The 19,883-nt window shown below is 31.6% G+C and overlaps 12 protein-coding genes across 12 annotated transcripts; 7 read left to right on the top strand and 5 right to left on the bottom strand.

The window, feature by feature from the left end:
- The first annotated feature begins 84 nt into the window (after window positions 1-84).
- On the top strand, window positions 85-767 carry QCR8 (ubiquinol--cytochrome-c reductase subunit 8). Its single transcript, XM_020192684.1, has one exon. It carries the CDS (start codon window positions 114-116, stop codon window positions 399-401), a length of 288 nt encoding a protein of 95 aa, XP_020049326.1. The 5' UTR covers window positions 85-113; the 3' UTR covers window positions 402-767.
- A 1,174-nt stretch (window positions 768-1,941) lies between these two features.
- Window positions 1,942-2,211, top strand: INO4 (Ino4p; the record flags this gene model as incomplete). Its single annotated transcript, XM_020190058.1, has 1 exon — window positions 1,942-2,211. A coding segment is annotated over one exon (270 nt), but the record flags the coding sequence as incomplete, so codon positions are not given.
- A 149-nt stretch (window positions 2,212-2,360) lies between these two features.
- On the bottom strand, window positions 2,361-2,741 carry GON7 (chromatin DNA-binding EKC/KEOPS complex subunit GON7; the record flags this gene model as incomplete). The annotated part of the gene is made up of 1 exon (XM_020191579.1): window positions 2,361-2,741. One exon carries the CDS (start codon window positions 2,739-2,741, stop codon window positions 2,361-2,363), a length of 381 nt encoding a protein of 126 aa, XP_020049324.1.
- Window positions 2,742-3,186: 445 nt separating this feature from the next.
- On the top strand, window positions 3,187-5,439 carry MPH1 (3'-5' DNA helicase; the record flags this gene model as incomplete). Its single annotated transcript, XM_020190299.1, has 1 exon — window positions 3,187-5,439. A coding segment is annotated over one exon (2,253 nt), but the record flags the coding sequence as incomplete, so codon positions are not given.
- Window positions 5,440-6,168: 729 nt separating this feature from the next.
- On the top strand, window positions 6,169-7,230 carry ASCRUDRAFT_79604 (uncharacterized protein; the record flags this gene model as incomplete). The annotated part of the gene is made up of 1 exon (XM_020194399.1): window positions 6,169-7,230. The coding sequence occupies one exon, from the start codon at window positions 6,169-6,171 to the stop codon at window positions 7,228-7,230; it is 1,062 nt and encodes a 353-aa protein (XP_020049322.1).
- Window positions 7,231-7,270: 40 nt separating this feature from the next.
- On the bottom strand, window positions 7,271-7,882 carry ASCRUDRAFT_126569 (uncharacterized protein). The gene has a single exon (XM_020188953.1). The coding sequence runs from the start codon at window positions 7,743-7,745 to the stop codon at window positions 7,311-7,313; it is 435 nt and encodes a 144-aa protein (XP_020049321.1). The 5' UTR covers window positions 7,746-7,882; the 3' UTR covers window positions 7,271-7,310.
- ASCRUDRAFT_126570 (uncharacterized protein) lies at window positions 7,883-8,499 on the bottom strand. The gene has a single exon (XM_020188954.1). It carries the CDS (start codon window positions 8,385-8,387, stop codon window positions 8,019-8,021), a length of 369 nt encoding a protein of 122 aa, XP_020049320.1. The 5' UTR covers window positions 8,388-8,499; the 3' UTR covers window positions 7,883-8,018.
- A 441-nt stretch (window positions 8,500-8,940) lies between these two features.
- On the top strand, window positions 8,941-9,606 carry MRL1 (Mrl1p; the record flags this gene model as incomplete). The annotated part of the gene is made up of 1 exon (XM_020189632.1): window positions 8,941-9,606. A coding segment is annotated over one exon (666 nt), but the record flags the coding sequence as incomplete, so codon positions are not given.
- Window positions 9,607-10,793: 1,187 nt separating this feature from the next.
- On the bottom strand, window positions 10,794-12,517 carry ASCRUDRAFT_6616 (elongation factor 1-alpha; the record flags this gene model as incomplete). The annotated part of the gene is made up of 2 exons (XM_020191367.1): window positions 10,794-12,235; window positions 12,511-12,517. The coding sequence occupies 2 exons, from the start codon at window positions 12,515-12,517 to the stop codon at window positions 10,794-10,796; spliced, it is 1,449 nt and encodes a 482-aa protein (XP_020049318.1).
- Window positions 12,518-13,143: 626 nt separating this feature from the next.
- Window positions 13,144-15,454, top strand: ASCRUDRAFT_79602 (uncharacterized protein; the record flags this gene model as incomplete). Its single annotated transcript, XM_020194398.1, has 2 exons — window positions 13,144-15,369; window positions 15,422-15,454. The coding sequence occupies 2 exons, from the start codon at window positions 13,144-13,146 to the stop codon at window positions 15,452-15,454; spliced, it is 2,259 nt and encodes a 752-aa protein (XP_020049317.1).
- Window positions 15,430-17,055, top strand: CYK3 (Cyk3p; the record flags this gene model as incomplete). Its single annotated transcript, XM_020189579.1, has 2 exons — window positions 15,430-16,143; window positions 16,204-17,055. Coding segments are annotated over 2 exons (1,566 nt in total), but the record flags the coding sequence as incomplete, so codon positions are not given.
- Window positions 17,056-17,335: 280 nt separating this feature from the next.
- RRP6 (exosome nuclease subunit RRP6) lies at window positions 17,336-19,843 on the bottom strand (the record flags this gene model as incomplete). Its single annotated transcript, XM_020191366.1, has 1 exon — window positions 17,336-19,843. The coding sequence occupies one exon, from the start codon at window positions 19,841-19,843 to the stop codon at window positions 17,336-17,338; it is 2,508 nt and encodes an 835-aa protein (XP_020049315.1).
- Window positions 19,844-19,883: the final 40 nt, after the last annotated feature.

The raw sequence follows: 19,883 nt of genomic DNA, 5'->3' as shown, positions 1-19,883 counted from the left end.
TACACATTTGGAATAACGATATTGTAATAACTGGTAATAATATTATTTGTTAAGCATATAATAGTATAACAATAATAATATAATACAACAACATAACATAATAGATAATCAAGATGAGTGGTGGCCATGGTGGTAAAGCATATATGGGCTGGTGGGGTAATTTAGGATCCCCAAAGCAAAAGGGTATTACAACTTATACAGTTTCACCATTTGCACAAAAACCATTAAAGGGAGTAGCACACAATGCTATATTTAATGTTTTCAGAAGAGTTAAGAACCAGACATTGTTTGTTGTTATTCCAGGAGCTATAATTTATTACTGGTGGTCAGTTAACAGAGATTACAATCACTATTTGTATACTAAAGCTGGAAGAGAAGAATTGGAACGTGTTAATGTTTAAATTGTTTAATTTTATCAATACGTTCAATTTTTTTATTTCAGTATTTCAGTATTTTACTAATTTAGTATTTAATTCTCATTTTTTTCTTGGTTAATACAAAATAGAAAACAAATAAAAATTATTTGGAACATCAAGTAAAGCAAGTGGCTATTCATTCAAGTTTTTTCCAGTATATATATTCTCTTGAAATATTTAATATTATATTATGTTTTTATGTTACAATAGCTACAAGTTAGTTATCTCAGAAATAAATTAGCCAAATCGGTGTCCAATGTTACTAGTATGAATATGGTTTAAATTTGGTTGATACTATATATAAAATAATACAAATAACTAGAAACAAAAAAAATGAAAAAAATGAAAAAACATTGAATATTGTAAATTATCAAAAATTAAAAAGGAAAAAAAAATAAAAGCCAAATATAAACTGAAGCAAAAAAAAATCGGAAACCAATCAGCAAAATGCATTTGATTGCAAACCATTGTTGGAACACATACACCATTGTTTTCTATTGGATTGTATTATTTATTAGCATCTATTATTATTGCAAAGGCAGCAACATGTGTATCGTAGGACTTATAACTTGGTGGTGTTACATGAGGCACAGGAACAGCCGGAACCGCATTTGCAGCTGGAACCACAACACGAAACAGAGGAGGAAGATGAGGTTTGAGATGGCATTTTAAATGAGATTTATAAATCAATTATCAAAGTAGTCGAAACGTAAAATAAAAGTAGATGTAAAGCTTATCGACAGTACAAGAGAAGAACGATACAGCAATGAAAAAGAAGAAATCAGGCTAGCTTATATACCAAAACCTAGATCAACAATCGATTCAAAAGGGCATCTTTTTCATCTCTCGGTTTCTTTTCATTTCTCTGCTTATCGTGAACCAAAGCAATCATATACTATTTTGGGAAAGTCAATCCTTTGCAAGCTTCCGGCAAAGGGTCTACAAGCAGGGTCTATAAATAGGGCTTGTGCTGAGTCAGAGTCACGTGAAGTAAAAAAGCACGTGCACAGCCAATGCGGGGCACGCAACCGGTAATTTTCACATGTCAAAGTTACTCCTGTCAACGCTGAGGCTATCCAACAACGAACACATGAAAAGCATCCCCAGCTTCTCCATCTCTACACTGCTATATATTGCCGGTGTCGGCCTCTCGTCTGCTGCCTCTGCTGCCTCTGCTGCCCCTGCCTTCATGAACACCTCTCGTGCTGCTGCTTCTGCTGCTGTGTCCCAACGACTCAGCGCTTCTCCCTCTGCCTCGCCGGCTCCCGCTCCATCGCTTTCTCTCACGTCTGCTGTTTCTCTCGGCTCGTCCTTCAACACTCCCCTCGACAACTCCAACCAAATCAACAGCCTTCTCAGCTTCTCTCAGTTGGCTACTCTCACCTCTCTTCAGAACAGCTCTAATCCCAGTCCCAATCTCACCTCCACCATCAACACTCACAACATCAACTCTCTCCAGAATAGAGTCTCCAAAAAGCCCCCTATCAATTTGAAAAACAAATACGATCCAAAATCAGGAAAACTGAAAACATCCTTTTTAACTGAAGAGCAGAAAAAGGCACACCACATTGCTTCGGAACAGAAAAGAAGACAGGCCATTAGATCCGCTTTCGATAGAATCGTCAATTTAGTTCCAAATTTATCCGTTGAGGAAAGTCGAACCGAAGTCGCGGTATTGACCAAAAGTGCAAACTATTTAAAAGATTTATATGATCAAAACCAAGTTTTAGTAAATCTACTAATTTCTCAAAAAATAAATATCCACAATGACTTAATCTTAAACAGACCCTCAGCTTTAGATATTCCCAAATTCGATTCCTTATCAAATGTTTATCAAGAAAAGAAAACGAAAAAAAAGAAATCTTCAAATTCAATTAAGTAATTTAATGAGATGATTCAATAAGGTATTTCAATAATACCCAATACGTAATACGCAAGATCTATCTAATACTCATCTTCATCGTCTTCAGCTGTTCCATCCAATATTTCTTTTTCAAATTTCGCTTCTTCGTTATTATTTCCACTACTGTTGCTGGCCATCCTCTCTGTTAGATACACATTAATCTTATCTTGTAAAGTAGTCAATTCACTTCTTAACTTTCCTAAACAACTGTCCTTGGCCTCGCTTGGTTTATCTTTATCTTTAATTCCTGCTTTTAACACAAAATCACTAGGTCCACTTGTTTTACCCTTTGTAAAATGTGGCCCATCTCCCACCTCAATCCTTTTCTCAATTGCCTCTCCAATATTATAATAAATCGCAAATGGTCTATTTTCAATCCCATTCAAATCATCGTTATTATCTCCCTTGTTCAAAACTGTCATTTTCACAAACAAAAAAACAAACTCCCCGCTATCTATTTATAATATATCTTATCTTATCTTAAATATATTGTTCTCTTTTTCTTTCTCTTTCTATAATGAACTTATGACTTTTCTCAATAAAAAAAACAGCAACTTCTCTTTTTCCTGTTTCGCGCGTTCTTTTTCATCACGCACCCTCACGCACGCACTTTTTCCTGCAACCGAAATCGCGTCTCGCTCAATTTTATATCCAAATTTACCTTCGCAATTTAATCACAATCACTGTTATATCTGCCAGTTTTTGCTTAAATTATTAGCATTAAAGGACAAATTATAGAGAGAAATAGAGACTGAGCGAGGAAAAAAAAGAGAGCTTGTTCATAATGCTCAATTACATCTCTTCTACTTCAATTTAATCTTTCTGTTTAATTCCTCTTGTTCTCTTTTCTTTTCTTTTCTCATAATCATGAGCGATTTTGAATCAGATATATTTGATGATGACATTGATGATCTAGAATTAACCGAAAGAACTCAGTTTCAACCTTTATCTACAGTCACTTCTAACAACAACAATAATAACCACCCCAATAATCAACCACAATATTACCAAATTAATCAACCAGTAGTCAGAGTAAACTCAAAAACTCACCATCTTTTAAATCACGATAACCTACCTTCCTATATTTATCCAACAAATTTCGAAATCAGAGATTACCAATTCAATATCATTAAACAAGCCCTATTCAAAAATGTTCTTGTTGCTCTACCAACTGGTTTGGGTAAAACTTTTATTGCAAACACTTTAATCTTAAATTATTACCGTTGGTTAAAAGATGCTAAATTAATCTTCATGGCTCCCACAAGACCCTTGGTGGCTCAACAAATCAAAACATGCTTATCACTAACAGGAATTCCAACTGATGAAATTGCAATTCTATTAGATAAATCAAGAAAAAACAGACCTGAAATCTGGAACTCAAAAAGAGTCTTCTTCACTACTCCACAAGTAGTTGAAAATGACTTGAAAACTGGGTTTTTAAACCCCAAATCCATCGCTTTGTTAATTGTTGATGAAGCCCATAGAGCTAAGGGTAATTACGCCTACAATAATATCATCAAATTTATCACTAGATTCACTTTATCCTTCAGAATTTTGGCTTTAACTGCCACTCCAGCTTCTGATATTCCCGGTGTTCAAGAATTGGTCGATAACTTGTTAATCTCAAAAATCGAAATTAGATCAGAAAAAAGCGATGACACAATCAAATATATCAAACAAAAGGAAATAATTAAAATCATTGTTTACCCTGAAATGGAATGCCAGGAAATTAGTGAATTTATTAATTATATCTCAATCGCAATTGAGCCCACTTTGAAAATTGCAATTAAAAACAAAGTTTATGAAAATGTCCATCCTTCAAATATCAATTTCTTTAAGGCAATGCAAGCTTCTCAAAAAGTTATTTCAAATCCAAGATATAACGAAGGTTTGAAATGGTATTTATATTTTATTCTACAATTACTAGCTCAAGTTGGTCAAATGCTAAGAAGATTAAATGTTTATGGAGTTAGAACTTTTCATTCCTATTTATTAAATAAATATAAAGAAATTACAACCAAATTTGAAACTGGAAAGTCTAAAAATAAAACTTCCTCTTCTTTTTATAATGATATTAATATAAATAAAATTTTAAAAAAATCACAATCCCTATTAACTGATCCAAAATATCTAGGTCATCCAAAACTAATTAACTTGGTTGACCAATTAAAATTTTTCTTTAATGATCCCAAAACGAATTCAAATTCAAGAGTCATTATTTTTACTGAATTGAGAGAATCTGCTTTAGAAATCGTTAAAGCTATTGAAAACCATAACATAAAAAATCTTTTGAAACCTCATATTTTCATTGGTCAATCTAAAGAAAAAGAAAAATTTGATGAAGACTCATTTAGAGAAAAAGCAAAACCAAAAGGCAGAAAAAAAAAAGCTAAAGCAAATATTGAAACTGAAAAAATCGAAAAACAAAAAAAGATAGAAGAAGAAAAACTATTGAAAAAAAAGCAAAAACAAGAAAGATCAACAACTAGGGTTGGCAGTTCTGAAGACGCTCAGCTCAATGGAATGAATCAAAAAATGCAAAAACAATTGATTGTTGATTTTCAAAAAGGTATATATAATATCCTTGTTGCCACATCAATTGGTGAAGAAGGTTTAGATATTGGAGAAGTTGACTTAATTATATGTTACGATTCAACTTCTTCACCAATTAAAAATATTCAAAGAATGGGAAGAACTGGTAGAAAACGAGATGGGAAAATTGTTCTCTTATTAACTGAAGCTGAAAATAAAAAATTTGAAAATTCAATGGAAACCTATAATTTTGTTCAAAAGAGCGTATTACAGGATAATATAATAAACTTGAATAAATCTGACCGGATTATACCAAAGGATGTAACTCCAATTTGCGAAAAATTATTTATAGAAATTCCAGAAGAAAATATTGAAATTAATAATACTGAAGATAATGATGAACTCATAAAAATTATGACACAAAAAACGATTGGAAAAAAAGTAAAGCCTGGAAAAAATAAAACTAACAAACCACATCAAAGTTTGATAACTGAACCAATAAAACAAACTAAAAAGCCCAAGAAAATATTTTTTATGCCTGATAATGTTGAAACTGGCTTTAAGGCAGCGTCAAAATTAGTTAAAAAAACAACTGATTTTGATCAAGATTATGATCATGATTTAAACGAAATAATAGATATAGAAAGTTCTGATGAAGAAGATGAGCCTCTTAGGAAAAGAAGCAGGCTAGAAAGAAAAAAAAGAAGATCGAATATAATGAATTTTCTTGAGTCATCTCAAGAAGTTGATTTGCCTATTGGATTGAATAATTCTAGTAATAATAAGGACTCTTCTCTTTTGAATAACGAAATCAATGGGAATGATGTAATTAACGTAGAAATTTCACAAAAAGAAAAATCCAATTCTGTTTCAATAAAAGGCAAAAAGACTAATGCATCAATAAATCTTGATGATGAGTTTCTTGATGATGATTTTGAAGATGATTTTGAAGATGAGCAGATGCACGAAAATTTAGAGATAAATTTATCTTTAGATTCTAATTCTATTATAGGTCAGTCATTTAACAGTAAACCTTTGTCTTCTAATCTAGGGAATTTAAAGTCTTTTAATTCGAATAATTTAAGTTCAATTAGTTTAGGTAGAGATATTTTTGAAGATGAAATATTCAGTGATGATGATTTTGAAGAGCATGATATAGATAATAAAGAAATCGAGGAATTTTTAAATAAAAAAACAAAGCAAGTTAAAACGGCTGCAGAAAATAAAAGAGGAAATTCTAAAAAAACTTATGATAATAATAATAATAATAATAATAATAATAATAATAATAATAATAATAATAATAATGATAATATAATGAATGATAAAAATAATAATATAGTGAATAATATTAATACTAATATTATAAATGGAAATGTAAAACAATATGACAAAATTTTATCAAATAAAAATAAGAAAGACAATTTAGATGATCTTGAAATACAAAAAATAGTCAGAAAAGACATTGGAAACGATATAATGAGTATGATCAAGAATACTATTGGGGCAATTGGTATAAAAAACAACAAAATTACTAGCAATACGTTAAAATTTAAAACATTAGGCCCTCGAAAAAGAAAAAATATATCATCAACCAAATTCAAATCACATTCATCTCAAAACGAAAATAATTCTGGATTAAGTTTTATTGAGGATTTAAGTAAGGATGAATTAAATGATGAGGTATTGATTGATTTAATTGAAAAACAAGAGATTCAAAAATTGAAAGACGAAGAAAAAAAAATGGATGTCAGAAAAAGGGAGATTGAGGAGCGAAAGAAAAAAGAACAAATCGAAAAAGTCGAGCAACAAAGAAAGATAAAAAAAATGAAAAAAGAACAACAAGAAATGAAGAAAATTGAAAGGCTAAAAGAGATTGAAATAAAAAAATTAAATCGGAAAAGTAAGTTAGAAGAGAGGAAAAAAGAAAGGGAAAATTTAAAGCAAAACAATATAAAAGAGATATTGAAATATATGGATGAAGTATCTATGGGAGAGTTGGATGAGAACTTTAAGGAGAATGTTAGTAATTATAATCGGGATGAATATTTAAAAAAAATACGAAAAAATAATAACAAAGATGAGAAATCCGAAGATTTTAATAGAATTTATAACACAAAATTTAAAGCTGATGATGCGTACTTGACAAAAGAAGAAGAAGAAGAGTTTTACATTAAATATTATTCAAGAGTTTCTAATGAGACTAGTAAAGATAGTTTGAAAAGTAAAATGTTGGAACCAATTATTGATTTTAATATCTTTAATCCGTCAATTGGGTTGAAAAAAAGTCTTCCAGTGAACATGATTGAGCATAGCAAATCAATGAAAAGATTTAACAATATATTTTATCCAAAAGATAAGAGTAAAAATAAAATATAAAAATAAAAATAAAAGAGAAGTTTATGTTATAAATAACAGATGTGTGAGGATAAATAAATGATGTTATTTTGATACTCAAATTAAATGTAGGATTGTGTTAAAGCTGGTTTACATGACTCTTGTCGGCATATCAAAAAGTTCAAAGAGATCATAAATTCAAACATAGTAGTATGAACAGTGCTTAGAAAATCTACGAGAAAGTTTTTATAGAGAAAATTTGAAGAAAAATACATCAAAGAACAAAAGAAAATAGGAGCAAAACAGATATCGAGTTTTTGTTTGAATTTGATTTGTTCATGATAACTAATCAGGCCAAAATAAGAGAAATTCTTATTAGTAAATGTGATTGCATATACTTTGCATTTTTGGATAGCATTTGAGTAAAGAGAAGTGATCTTAAATCTTAATAATGTGTTTGTTACTATCAAAGAGGCTGTTTTAGTGGTGACTAAGCAAACTAAGCAAATCAGATGTTCATTGGAAAGTAATAATGAGTTCACTGATGAATCCAACATAACAAAGTTACGGTTAAGCACGGTTTTTGAGTTTGATCCATATAATTGTTTTGTTGGAGAGTAAAACAATTAAAAAAATCGATCTAACAAAGAAAAAAGGAAAACATTGAGCAATATATAATGGGGTGAGTTTCTCAAGTATATAACAAAGTATAGGTTGTAAATTAACAGAAAATAGTCAAAGAAGAATAACAGGATTAAAAATAGACAATTTAAAATAACAGAAAGATAAATATTCAAATCTATTTATTAAGATACATAATTGCTTGTTTTCTAGTAGTTGAGATGTATATAGGTCATGCTCTTATTTTGACTCCAAAAGTGATTCCAAAAGTGGATCCAAAAGTGATTCCAAAACTCAATGGTAAACTTCCTCCTTTCAATATACCAGAAGGTCCAAAGACAACTATCTTTAAAACCATTGACTGGATCAAACCAACCTAGGCCGAAACTGACAGACGCAATACACATACTGCTTCTTCTTCTTCTTCTGCTTCTTCTTCTTCTTCTTCTTCTTCTTCTTCTTCTTCTTCTTCTTCTTCTTCTTCTTCTGCTTCTGCTTCTGCTTCTGCACCCACACCGCTGGCCACCGACAGCTTTTCTCAAAATCCTCGGATGAGGCCGGTTTACCAGCCCTTCCATATGCCGCTTTCGGTGTTTCTGTGGCGTTGTTATGGCTAGTGTAGATGCCGGATGCAAGATCCGTGTCTGATTGAGAAATCCGTGCGCGGATTGCTTCCCAATGCTGTTTTCTTTCCATCTTCTTCGTTCTTTTTTTATCACTCGTTATCCTATTTTTGGTTGATTGTTTAAATATTCTTTGTTTTAGTTTTTTTGACCAATACATATCCATCAGCACTCTGAGATGAGGTTCTTTGCCCAATTTCCAGCAGCTTTACTTGTTTGCACCAACATTGTCGCTGGCGCTTTCTCTGGTTTTACCAAAAGACATTCTTTGGATATATCCGATAACTTGGCTGAGCAAGACTATAAGCAAAAACTAAATATAAACCACTTGAATCCAATCCAATTTGAAAATACAAACACTTATATCAATCTGAATTTGCTCCCAAATATTAGGAAAAACAGTCCCATACAAGACAAGAGTTCCAAAGAGGACCCCAAAAAAGACGATCAAAACGTCAGCAATAATCAGAACAACAGCTCAGAAAACAACCAGCCTCCTCCACCATCAGAACAGAAACCTCTATTAGAACCCTGTACTGTTATAAATCCAGCAAACAATGGCTTTTATGATCTATCTGATTTATATTCTTCTGTTGCATTGGCTTCCTCGAGCTCAAATTCAAATCCAAACGCAGTAATAAACCCCAATTCTAATTCAAACAACGGCGCCTTAGCTCCTGGTCCCTCAACCCCTGGTGCTGTTGGTTGGAACGCAAAGGGTCATGACTATGGAATGAACTTCACGTTGGGCATTTGCTCATCTCCTTTGAAACCAAACAATGAAGTTGTTGATATCACAAACACCTCATTGGTTGGTGCTTATTATACCGATTTTGAAGGCCAGAAATTCTCAATCGGCAATTTCAATACTACTCCAATCTTTAGAGGCAGAAAACTAACTTTAACCTACCAAAATGGCAGTTATTGTCCCAATACAAATAACCACTTAAGAAAATCAAGTATCTTAAACTTTATTTGTGATAAGGAATTGTTAACTAAAGCTTCTATATCTTTTGTTGGAGTCTTGAATGATTGTGATTATTTCTTTGAGGTCAGGACAAGTCATGCTTGCGTTACTTCAAAAAAGACTGACAATTTAACTGCTATTTGGATCTTTTTATCAATTGTAATGGCTTTTTTAATTGTTTCCTGCGGTGGTGGTTTCCTTTATAAAAACTTTATATCAAAAAGAAGAAATTTTAATACTCCATGGAGACAAGGAGTCCATTTGCCAAATTATAATAATTTTAATACCAATGACAGCAAATTGAAGTATTATTTTCACAATGTAAGTACCTAAATTTTCAATTTCTTTATTTTTCTTTTTCTTTATTCATTTTCTTTTTCTTTATTCATTTTCTTTTTTAAAAAAAAAATAATTTTAATTATTGATCTTTGAAAAAACTGACACTGACAAATTTAGCAATAATTTTACATCAAAATTTTCTTAATCTTTTATTCTTCTTTCCTTTTTTTCTTTTTATCTTATCCATAAATTATTATTTTAATTTTAATTCATTGCAAATAGTTAACTAAAAAATTATTCAATTCAAGAACAAGAGAATTCGTTCCACTTTCCTCAAGGTCTTCAAATAATAACTTCAACACATCAGAGTTTGATGTAGATTACGTCCAAAATCAAAATGATCTACTAGATCAATTGGATTTCGACGTTGACTCAGATTAAATTTGGCTATTATTAATTGTTAATATCTATTACTATTCATTATTATCCATTATTATATTCAATTATAATTTATTATAATTTATTATTATCACCATTACCACTATCATTATTATTATTATATCTAGTTTTTTTTATACCACTATAGATTTTATAAATTTTTCTCTTCCTATTTTCGTTTTCTTCATATTTTATATACATACGTATATATATATATATATATATATATATATTTGTTATATATTATTTTATTTTTCTTTGTTTGACTTTTTTGTATTGAAACTGCATACTAGAATAAAAACAAAAGAATGTCCAGTTTATTATTTCCTTTGACTGATTTAAAATCTGTAAGGAAATGCTGGGTTTGAATCTTTGGAAATTTTGAACCGAAAAAATTAACAAAGATTTACAATTAGGGGAATGAAATCAAATATCTTTAGTATTCATTGTTCAATAATTTTAATCGCTTTGTTCAGCACTCAAAAAAAATTTTTTTTTCAATTAGAAAATAGAACAAAAACAAAAACTACAGTTTTCAAAGCTCAAAAATGTAAAATATTAAATCAAACCATTAAATTATAACTGATAAATAAATAAGACATTAATATAAAGTATAGTATATAATTTTCTAAAAAATAACCGAAGAAAACAAAAAAAAATACTTCAATTTATTTATCTTATTTTTTAGCACCAGCTTTTAAAGCAGATTTGGTGACCTTAGCAGCAGTTGGGTCAGTCTTATCAACTTTCTTGATAACACCAACAGCAACAGTTTGTCTCATATCTCTAACGGCAAATCTACCTAATGGTGGGTAGTCAGTAAAGGCTTCAACACACATTGGTTTAGATGGAACCATTCTAACAATAGCAGCATCACCAGATTTAACAAATTTTGGTTCTTTTTCTAATTCTTTACCGGTTCTTCTGTCAATCTTGGTTAATAATTCAGAGAATTTACAAGCAATGTGAGCAGTGTGACAATCTAAGACTGGAGCGTAACCGGCAGAAATTTGACCAGGATGGTTTAAGATAATAACTTGAGCATCAAAAGATTTACAGCCTTTTGGTGGGTCGTTTTTGGCATCACCACAGACATTACCTCTTCTGATATCCTTGACAGAAACATTCTTGATATTGAAACCAACATTGTCACCTGGAAGACCTTGAGTTAAAGATTCGTGGTGCATTTCAACGGATTTGACTTCAGTGGTAACACCGACTGGGGCGAAAGTAACAACTTGACCTGGTTTGATAACACCAGTTTCAACTCTACCAACTGGCACAGTTCCAATACCACCAATCTTGTAAACATCTTGTAATGGTAAACGTAATGGTTTATCAGTTGGTCTTGCTGGTGGCTCAATGGAGTCAATAGCTTCTAACAAAGTCTTACCAGTGTATTTAGCAGCTTTGGTTTTCTTTTCCCAACCCTTATACCATGGACAGTTTGGAGATGGTTCAATCATATTGTCACCATTCCAACCAGAGATTGGAACAAAAGGAACGGTTGCTGGAGCAAAACCAACCTTTTTGATGAAAGAAGAAACTTCTTTTTTGATTTCATTGAATCTTTTTTCGTCCCATTTGACGGAATCCATCTTGTTAACGGCAACAATCAATTGTTTAACACCTAAGGTGTAAGCCAATAAAGCGTGTTCTCTGGTTTGACCATCCTTGGAAATACCAGCTTCGAATTCACCAACACCACCGGCAATAATTAAAATAGCACAATCAGCTTGGGAGGTACCAGTAATCATATTCTTAATGAAATCTCTGTGACCTGGAGCATCAATAACGGTAACATAGTATTTTGGGGTTTCGAATTTCCATAAAGCAATATCAATGGTGATACCTCTTTCTCTTTCAGCCTTTAACTTGTCTAAAACCCAGGCGTATTTGAAAGAACCTTTACCCAATTCAGCGGCTTCTTTTTCAAATTTTTCAATGGTACGTTTGTCAATACCACCACATTTGTAGATTAAATGACCGGTGGTGGTTGATTTACCAGAATCGACGTGACCAATAACGACGACGTTAACGTGTTGTTTTTCTTTACCCTGTAGAATAGAATAATTGCAGTTAGTATATTGAGTACATGAGAGGTAATCAAAGCGATCAACTGGATGGAAGAGGCAAAGAGACCATTGATCTGAATGTATTGGCAATTATTTTGCAAACAAGTCGCAACTTGGCTGCAATTTGTCCAAGGTTACTGAAATTGATGGATACTACTGTTGGTTTTATAATTGTTAGCCACCCTGTAGGCGGCAAAAAGGAGACAGAAATTTTGGAAAAAAAAAATCTGTTCGTTTCAGCACCACAATACAATGCAAAATAATGGAAATACACCGAATCAAATGACAAGAGCGCAATAGAATGGTTCATAGAGTGAACATACCATTGTGATATTAGTATATTCTAATTATTGTAGATACTGATTAACTTCAAGCAAATAAAAAATCAGGTTTGATGAAAGAAGAAGAAAGAAAAAAATAAAAAAAGAGAAGAAAAATTCAGAGGGAAAGTTTATATAAATACTCCCACTGAGAAATTTTTTTGATGAAAAATTTTTCACTTAGACTGAAAAACACATACGTGGTTGCTGCAGCCCGTTCTAGCAGGGCCGCGCGCTGCGCAGTCAAAAACCAGATTCGGGTAACTGCGCAGTCACAAAGAGTTTGGGCAGCGTTTGGCAGCGGTTTGGCGCGACTTCTGCGCGGCCTCAGCCGTTTTTTTTGACGCAGCTCAAAAGCACTCTGGTGGTGTCCGCGTGGACACGGCAGAAAGATTCCAGTTCTGCAGGGTGCACCAGCAACACTTCTCATGCATACAGCGGTAGTCTCTGCACACACCACCAGAGCGGGTCTTCCAGAAAAGGCAAAATGTAAACAGAACCTTTTTTATTTAACAACATTAGAGCTTTTTTTGTCTTTGTCTGCTTTTGCCTCTTCTTTTTCTGCTTCTTCTGCTTCTTCTGCTGTTTGTGCTGCTACTTTGTGTCTACGTTTGTTGTTGTTTGCTCTGAATATGGCGTCTGCGTTAGAACTCCCCTGCCAGGTCAAGGCAATCTACTCCTGGGGTGGTGAGGAAGAGGACGATTTGGGCTTTATTGAGGGAGACTTCATTGAGGTTGACGATTTTGGCGATGGAAACTGGTGGCATGGAACATTGAAGAGAAATAAAATGACCGGCAACTTCCCCAGGAACTATGTCGACTTTGTCGATGCTTCGCTCAAAAAGGAGTTTAGCAAAATGATGTTGAACAAGAAAAATGAAAAGAAAAAGATCCTCCATACCAGCTCCAGCTCGATATCCAATCCTTTGATCAACATTATTCCCAATAATCTTGCTCCCAATAATCTTGCTCCTAATAACATCATCCCCAATATCATCCCCAATACCATTGTCCCTAACACTATCATTCCTCAAAATGTCATCCCAAACAACACTATAATGCTCTCAAACATGTATCCCTCCATTTCTTTAAATATCAATCAAAACAATTCTCTAAACTCAATAAAATCAAATCCTATTATTCATAAAAAATCAACCGATTTTGATAATGATAACATAGATTCATTTGATCAAACCGTCAACTTATTCAACAAGACAATGAATAATAATAATATTCATACTAATAACAACAATATCATTAACAATGATTCATTTAGTACTTCAACTGTCTTGCCTAATGATCTATCTTTAAACTCTCTATTATTGTCACAGCAAATGCAATTAACCAATTCTCAATTAGCTTCACAAATTGATAATAACATTACTATGAATGATGTTTCTTATATTAGATCCCATTCTCACTCTCCTTCTCACTCTCCTTCTCACTCTCCTTCTCACTCCTATTCCCATTCTCCATCTCATTTATTAAACCATCCCCCTTCTCCTTCCCCTTCTCCTTCTCCTTTACCTTTACCTTTTAATTCAAATCCTGCTATTTCATATTCCACCTCTCCTTCCCATTCTTCTCCTTCTTATTCTTCCTCTTCTCCCATTCATTCCCATACAAAATCCCAATCTCTATCTCAATTCGATAAATCTTTTTTCACATCGACCCTTTATCCCACTTCAAACAATACTAATAATATAAAACTAAACAACTTTCAAAACCCAAATTACCCTTCAAACAACATCAATAAAAGCTCATTTATACATTATGATAATGATACTTATATTCATGACGATACTTTTAATCCTAATTCTGACTCAAACTCAACTTCTGATTCAGATTCTGATAATGAACCGCCACCACCTCCTCCAATTCATAACACGAATATCAAAAAATCAAATCAAAACCAAAACCAAAACCAAAACCAGCTTTTTAATAACAATAATAGTTCCAATTTTAACCAAAAAAATGTCTTTTTCGATCAAAATAATCAATTTTCAAATAACGATCCAAGTTTTTATTCAAATTCAACTTTAATAAATAACAATTCAAATGATTTTATTTTACCTTATGATCCTGATACTTTATATCAACCCGATTTCAACTTGAACCCAATTAATAAAAACAAAAACAATAATACAAATAATCATTTGAATGTCAAAAGTCAACCCAATTTCTATAATACAAATTTAACATCTTCTACCAACAGTACAACTGGCTCTTCTTACTCAAATTCAACTAATTTCACTGATATTAGTGCAACTAGTGCTGCAAGCGCTGAGAGTTTTGCAAGACATAAACTACAAAATACTCCTCTACCCCAAGTTCCAATTAACTCTCAAGTTCCAATTAATATCAATTCTCAACTTGATAACACTGATGAAACTAAAAATAATGACGATTTACTTAAAACTAAATATTATAAACAAATTATCTCAAAAAACCGAATTTCTTCAATTAGTTACAATGTCTCCAACAATTTTGAAATGCAAAAAACTATTGACATGGAACTTGAATCAAAAGAAAAAAAAAAATTAGAAATTTCTAATATCGACAAGTTTAATGAAGATAATAAAGACAATTTTAGAAATTTAAATCCAACCGATGTCCAATTTGAATTTCAAAAATACAATAATTTAAATTTACAAGCTAAAAAAAATAAAAAAACTGGCTTTTTCAAAAAACTTTTAGCGTTAAATCAAAGATTTGATGATAATGAATCTGGATATAATAATAACAACCATATTGTAATTAATAGCAATACTAATACTGATGATTACGATGGTGATAGAGATATCACAGGAGATTTAACCTCTCCAAAAAAGAATACATCTTCATATTCTGTTCCTAAAGTTTTAACAAATAAATTTGATGACCTGGGATCAATGGATGAATCTGATCCAGAATCTTCCTATATCCAAGCTAGAGTCAATTTAAATAGATCTTCTTCAATAACCGCAAAAGAAAAAAGAGATAGGATTAAAAGGATAAATGATCTACACGAATTTCTCATTTTGGAACCTCACAAGTTAATTACTAAAGCCAACGTCAATGAGGTTGTAAGATCTGGAAGATACTCAACTTATTCAGCAGACAAAGAATTACCCCCTTTACCAATGTCAAAAAATGATTACAGCTCTTTCAGCTCCTCTAAATTTAAACTTATTGATTCTTATATAAGAAATCTCAAGTCCCAATATTTATCGCCAAAATCTTTTATTACAAACGATATCGGTTTAAGATATTCTACCACTTTGGATAGAATAAGAGCCATTTATATTTTCTGCACAGAAAAAATTGAATTGGTTGACACCCCAATTCAACAACCCAAAATGGATGTTAGGTACCAACCAAGCAATTTAACTCAAGTCTTCAAAAATCGTCAAGCAAATAAATATGAGCTAACATGGTTATTTAAGTTTTTCTTGGATCAATTGGGTATCAAAAATGAACTTATTCTTGGATTTTTAAAAGACCCATTTTGTGATAATAAAGAAATGATTGCAAACCATATATGGAATTCTATCTTAATTGATTTTAAGGATACAAACCAAGAAGAATGGAGATTTGTTGATTGTTTCTTATCAAATTTGGCTAACCCTTTAAGGAATTGTTTAATTGAAAAAGTGAAAGATGATGATGTTTCTGAATTCTCAAATAACTTTAGTTCTCTTAGTTTGAGAAAGCCAGTAAACTTGGATGTCAATAGATCAACTGATACCTCTATTTACTTTTTAATGAAACCTTTGGAAATTATCCACACTCATATTCCCTTATTAATTGAACAACAACATATCGCACCTCCAATCGATTCTGAATTAGCAATATCACTACCAGTATGTCTTTCGAGTTTTTTCAAAAACAAGCTAAAACTCTACAAGTTTAACGTTTCTCTTACAAAAATGCTAGATTTGGAAATATTTGAAATGGAATTAGAAATTCCCAAACATATTGAAGTTTTTGCTTCGTTGAATACGTTTTCTCTAAACACTGATAATAAAAACAAAGATGGAAGACAATACACAATATGTCAAGTCTATTGGAAAAACAACTTTAAATTTTGCAAAATCAAAGCCGTACTTCCATTGAAAACATCGTCTGCGATTCTTGAAATTAGATCTGGTTTTAAAGGTGAACAAAAAACTCTAGAAGATATTCATCCACTTTCGCTCACAGTTCCTCTTTTTCATGAAGGAAAAGAAAAACAACTTAAGTTTGTTACTCGTTGTCCAACAATTCATTGTCAAAATCATGATCTTTATATCAAAGAACCCCAAATTAAACACTTGACTTATAATTCTGTTTACATTTTTAAAGTCTACCAATTTTTGGCAAATGGTATAAATTCCAATAAAGAATATTCAAAAGCAAAATTAGCTCTACAAACCCCTAATGGAAGAATTATTGAGCTACGTAACAAAGATCCAGTCAAACCATATGGATCCTGGGAGGCAAGCACTCAAATAAGTGAGAGAGGAACTTGGAAAGGTCTTGTTGTAACTGATGGTGGTGTTGCTTGGTGTGTTTTTGCTGAATGGGAAAGTAGATAGACACCATGCATTTTTATTCAATTTATCATTTATTTATTTATTTATTATTTATTTTTTTTTATTGTTGCATTTGTGATTTTGATCATACATTTATATAGGACTTCATTCTTTTTGTGAGATTGTTTTTATGTTCACGAATATTTATATATACTTTTTTCCACATACTATTTATTATAATTGTAAAGCATCGTTTTTTTTACGTTAAATTTATATTATGAATCAATATATGAATTTCATCTTGTCGAAAATAAATCTAATTAAAAGTTACTTACTTTTTATATGAAACGCTCTTTGTGTTATTCTTTCTGTGAATTCTTTTCACTGGTTGAATTCCTTCAACTTGTGCAGTATATGGATTCCATGCCTTTCTCTTTTTGGTAGCCTTTTTTGCATCTTTTTTCAAGAATTTCTTTTCGGTGGATGAATAATCAATTTTATCAGAGATAACCTCAGAAACAGGTTCGGATTTCTTGTTAGTTAGAGTAAGATTTCGTGTACGTAAAACAATTACTTCTCTTGGATCCAATTTTTCCTTTTTAAGTTTTTTTGATTTTTCTTCATCACTATCATTATCATCATCATTATCATCATCATCATCATCATCAATAATCATTATATTTTGATTTTCAGTGGTTATTTTTTGTTCAACTTTTTCGTTGAGGTTCATCTTTGTCTGAAGAAGATTTTCACTATTATTAAGTGCATTGTCAATTTTATTTTTTCTTTCTATTAAATCATTGATATCTTTGGACTTTATGTTACTAAAGCTATCAAAATTAACACACCATATATAATCGTTAACATTATTTTTTGTTAAGATCATATTATTAGAAAAAAGCCTCGAGTTTGATTTAATGAGATTAAGGTTTGGTTTCAGTCTGTAATTACTAAGATTAAGTAATTTGTTAAAATTAGAAGTTAATTTATTTACAGTTCTTTCATCGATGGAATAATCATCTTCAATTTTAAATCGGTAGTTATTGTTTTGAAGATAGTTTGAGTTTTTTGGCACTACATGATCAAAAACAATATTTTTCAGCTCAATTAAAGAATCTTGGATTATTTCTGCAATCCTTTTAACATTTGACCTTACAGCATCTGGAATAAAATTTGAGCAGGATAAAATGCCAGGAACATCTGTTGGACAAGATATAACTAAAGAAATTAGAAATTGGTTTGGCATGATGTAACTAACAGATTCATCTAAATCTCTAGCAGTTTGATCTCTCCATTTGAACAAGTTTATTAGAGTAATTTCTTTTGAGAAGGGAATATTATATTGTGTAATTAAGGATCTCCAAGGTTCTCTTTTATCAAAATTTCTAGAAATGTTTGGAGAAACAATGTTACTATCATATTCAGCTGGAGCGAATTTGTTATATTCGAATTTTCTCTTTGCAACTTGTCTAGATTCATACAAGACATTTTTTAACAAATCTTTTTCAAGTAGTAATTTTTTTAGAATATCAAAAATATATAGTAGAAAATGAGTATCACTTCTAGCATATTGAAGCATTATATTTGTTAAAGGTCTTATTCTCCAATCAGCCAACTGATATTTTTTAGAGGTTTTAAATTTAGCAAAAGTTTCTAAAAGATAAGCTAAACTGTGCTTTGGGAAGCCTAGTAACCTTGAAGCATGATAAGTGTCGAATAGACTAACAATGTAGAGACCTAAATCTCTTTGCAACCAAATTATATCCATAAACGCACCATGAAATACTTTTATGATATTAGGATCTGTAAAAATTAGATTTAGAGGAGACAACTCATCTCTTAATTTTAATGTGTCTATTATATAGTCATTTTCTCTTGATGAGATCTGCATTAAACAGACTAAACCATAATAAGTTCGATAATCATGATGTTCCAAGTCAACAGCAATCTCGCTTTGAATCTTTAAATGCTCTATCATTTTGTTTAATTTTTTAGTAGTGTCGATCCAAATTGCTGTAGTATTATTCCAGTCTTTGCTCGGTATTGGTTCTGATTTAAATAATATCGATTCAGGATAAGGTTGGTTCTGAATTTCGTATTGATAAGGATGGTTGTAATGAAATGGGTTATCAATTTCAGAATCTGTATCCATATTTGTATCCAGACTGTTGGAAGATTTCAAGTTTGAAGATTTATAGTCATACTGAACCAAGTTATAAACTTGGTCAAATGGAGTCAACGCATTGGGTTTAGAAGATATCTTTGGTTTGAATGGACCATTTTCAGAATTATCAACTGGAATTTTAAATTTCAATTGGGGTTTTTCGATTCTTCTATTTTGATTGGAAGCAACATTTTCTTGTCCATCGTCTAAATAAGTAAACTCTGAATCTTTATTATTATGGTTATTAGTAGGGTTGTTGTTTATATGGACATCACTGGGTTTGCTGTTTGCATTTTTATTAATCATCAGGTTCTCAATATTATTTTTATTTCTTAGATACAGGTCGAATGAGATATCAGATTTCTCAAGGATATTGTCAAAGGCATTTGAGACTTTTTTCCAATTGTCATTCAAGCTGTCCTCGCCATATTCGTCGATTGGTGGTTCCTGTGCCTTAAAACCATCAGAATCAACACACTTTACTAGGTCATTGATGATTTTCAATAGGGAACTTCCAGTTTTGTCAATATTCTGTGAAAATTCTGAATCAATGGACCTGTAGAAATTCACATCCAAGTCCTCCAAGGAGTTCACAGCCTGGGACAACGCAGCAACATTATCCAAAACTGCACCAACAACCTCTATATTCTCCTGAGCACCACCAAAACCCGACATTTCTAGCAACAACGTCCACAGAACTCAGAAAACAGGCTTC

This window comes from Ascoidea rubescens, assembly GCF_001661345.1.
Source record: "Ascoidea rubescens DSM 1968 unplaced genomic scaffold ASCRUscaffold_2, whole genome shotgun sequence".
NCBI lineage: Eukaryota > Fungi > Ascomycota > Saccharomycetes > Ascoideales > Ascoideaceae > Ascoidea > Ascoidea rubescens.
Note: the sequence above shows the minus strand (reverse complement) of the source record. Positions and strands in the feature narration are given on the sequence as shown.

What these genes read in the sequence shown, in the direction of transcription:
- QCR8 (XM_020192684.1), top strand. Translation starts at nt 114, where the DNA reads ATGAGTGGTGGCCATGGTGGTAAAGCATATATGGGCTGGTGGGGTAAT.
- ASCRUDRAFT_126569 (XM_020188953.1), bottom strand. Translation starts at nt 7,745, where the DNA reads ATGTTGGATTCATCAGTGAACTCATTATTACTTTCCAATGAACATCTG.
- ASCRUDRAFT_126570 (XM_020188954.1), bottom strand. Translation starts at nt 8,387, where the DNA reads ATGGAAGGGCTGGTAAACCGGCCTCATCCGAGGATTTTGAGAAAAGCT.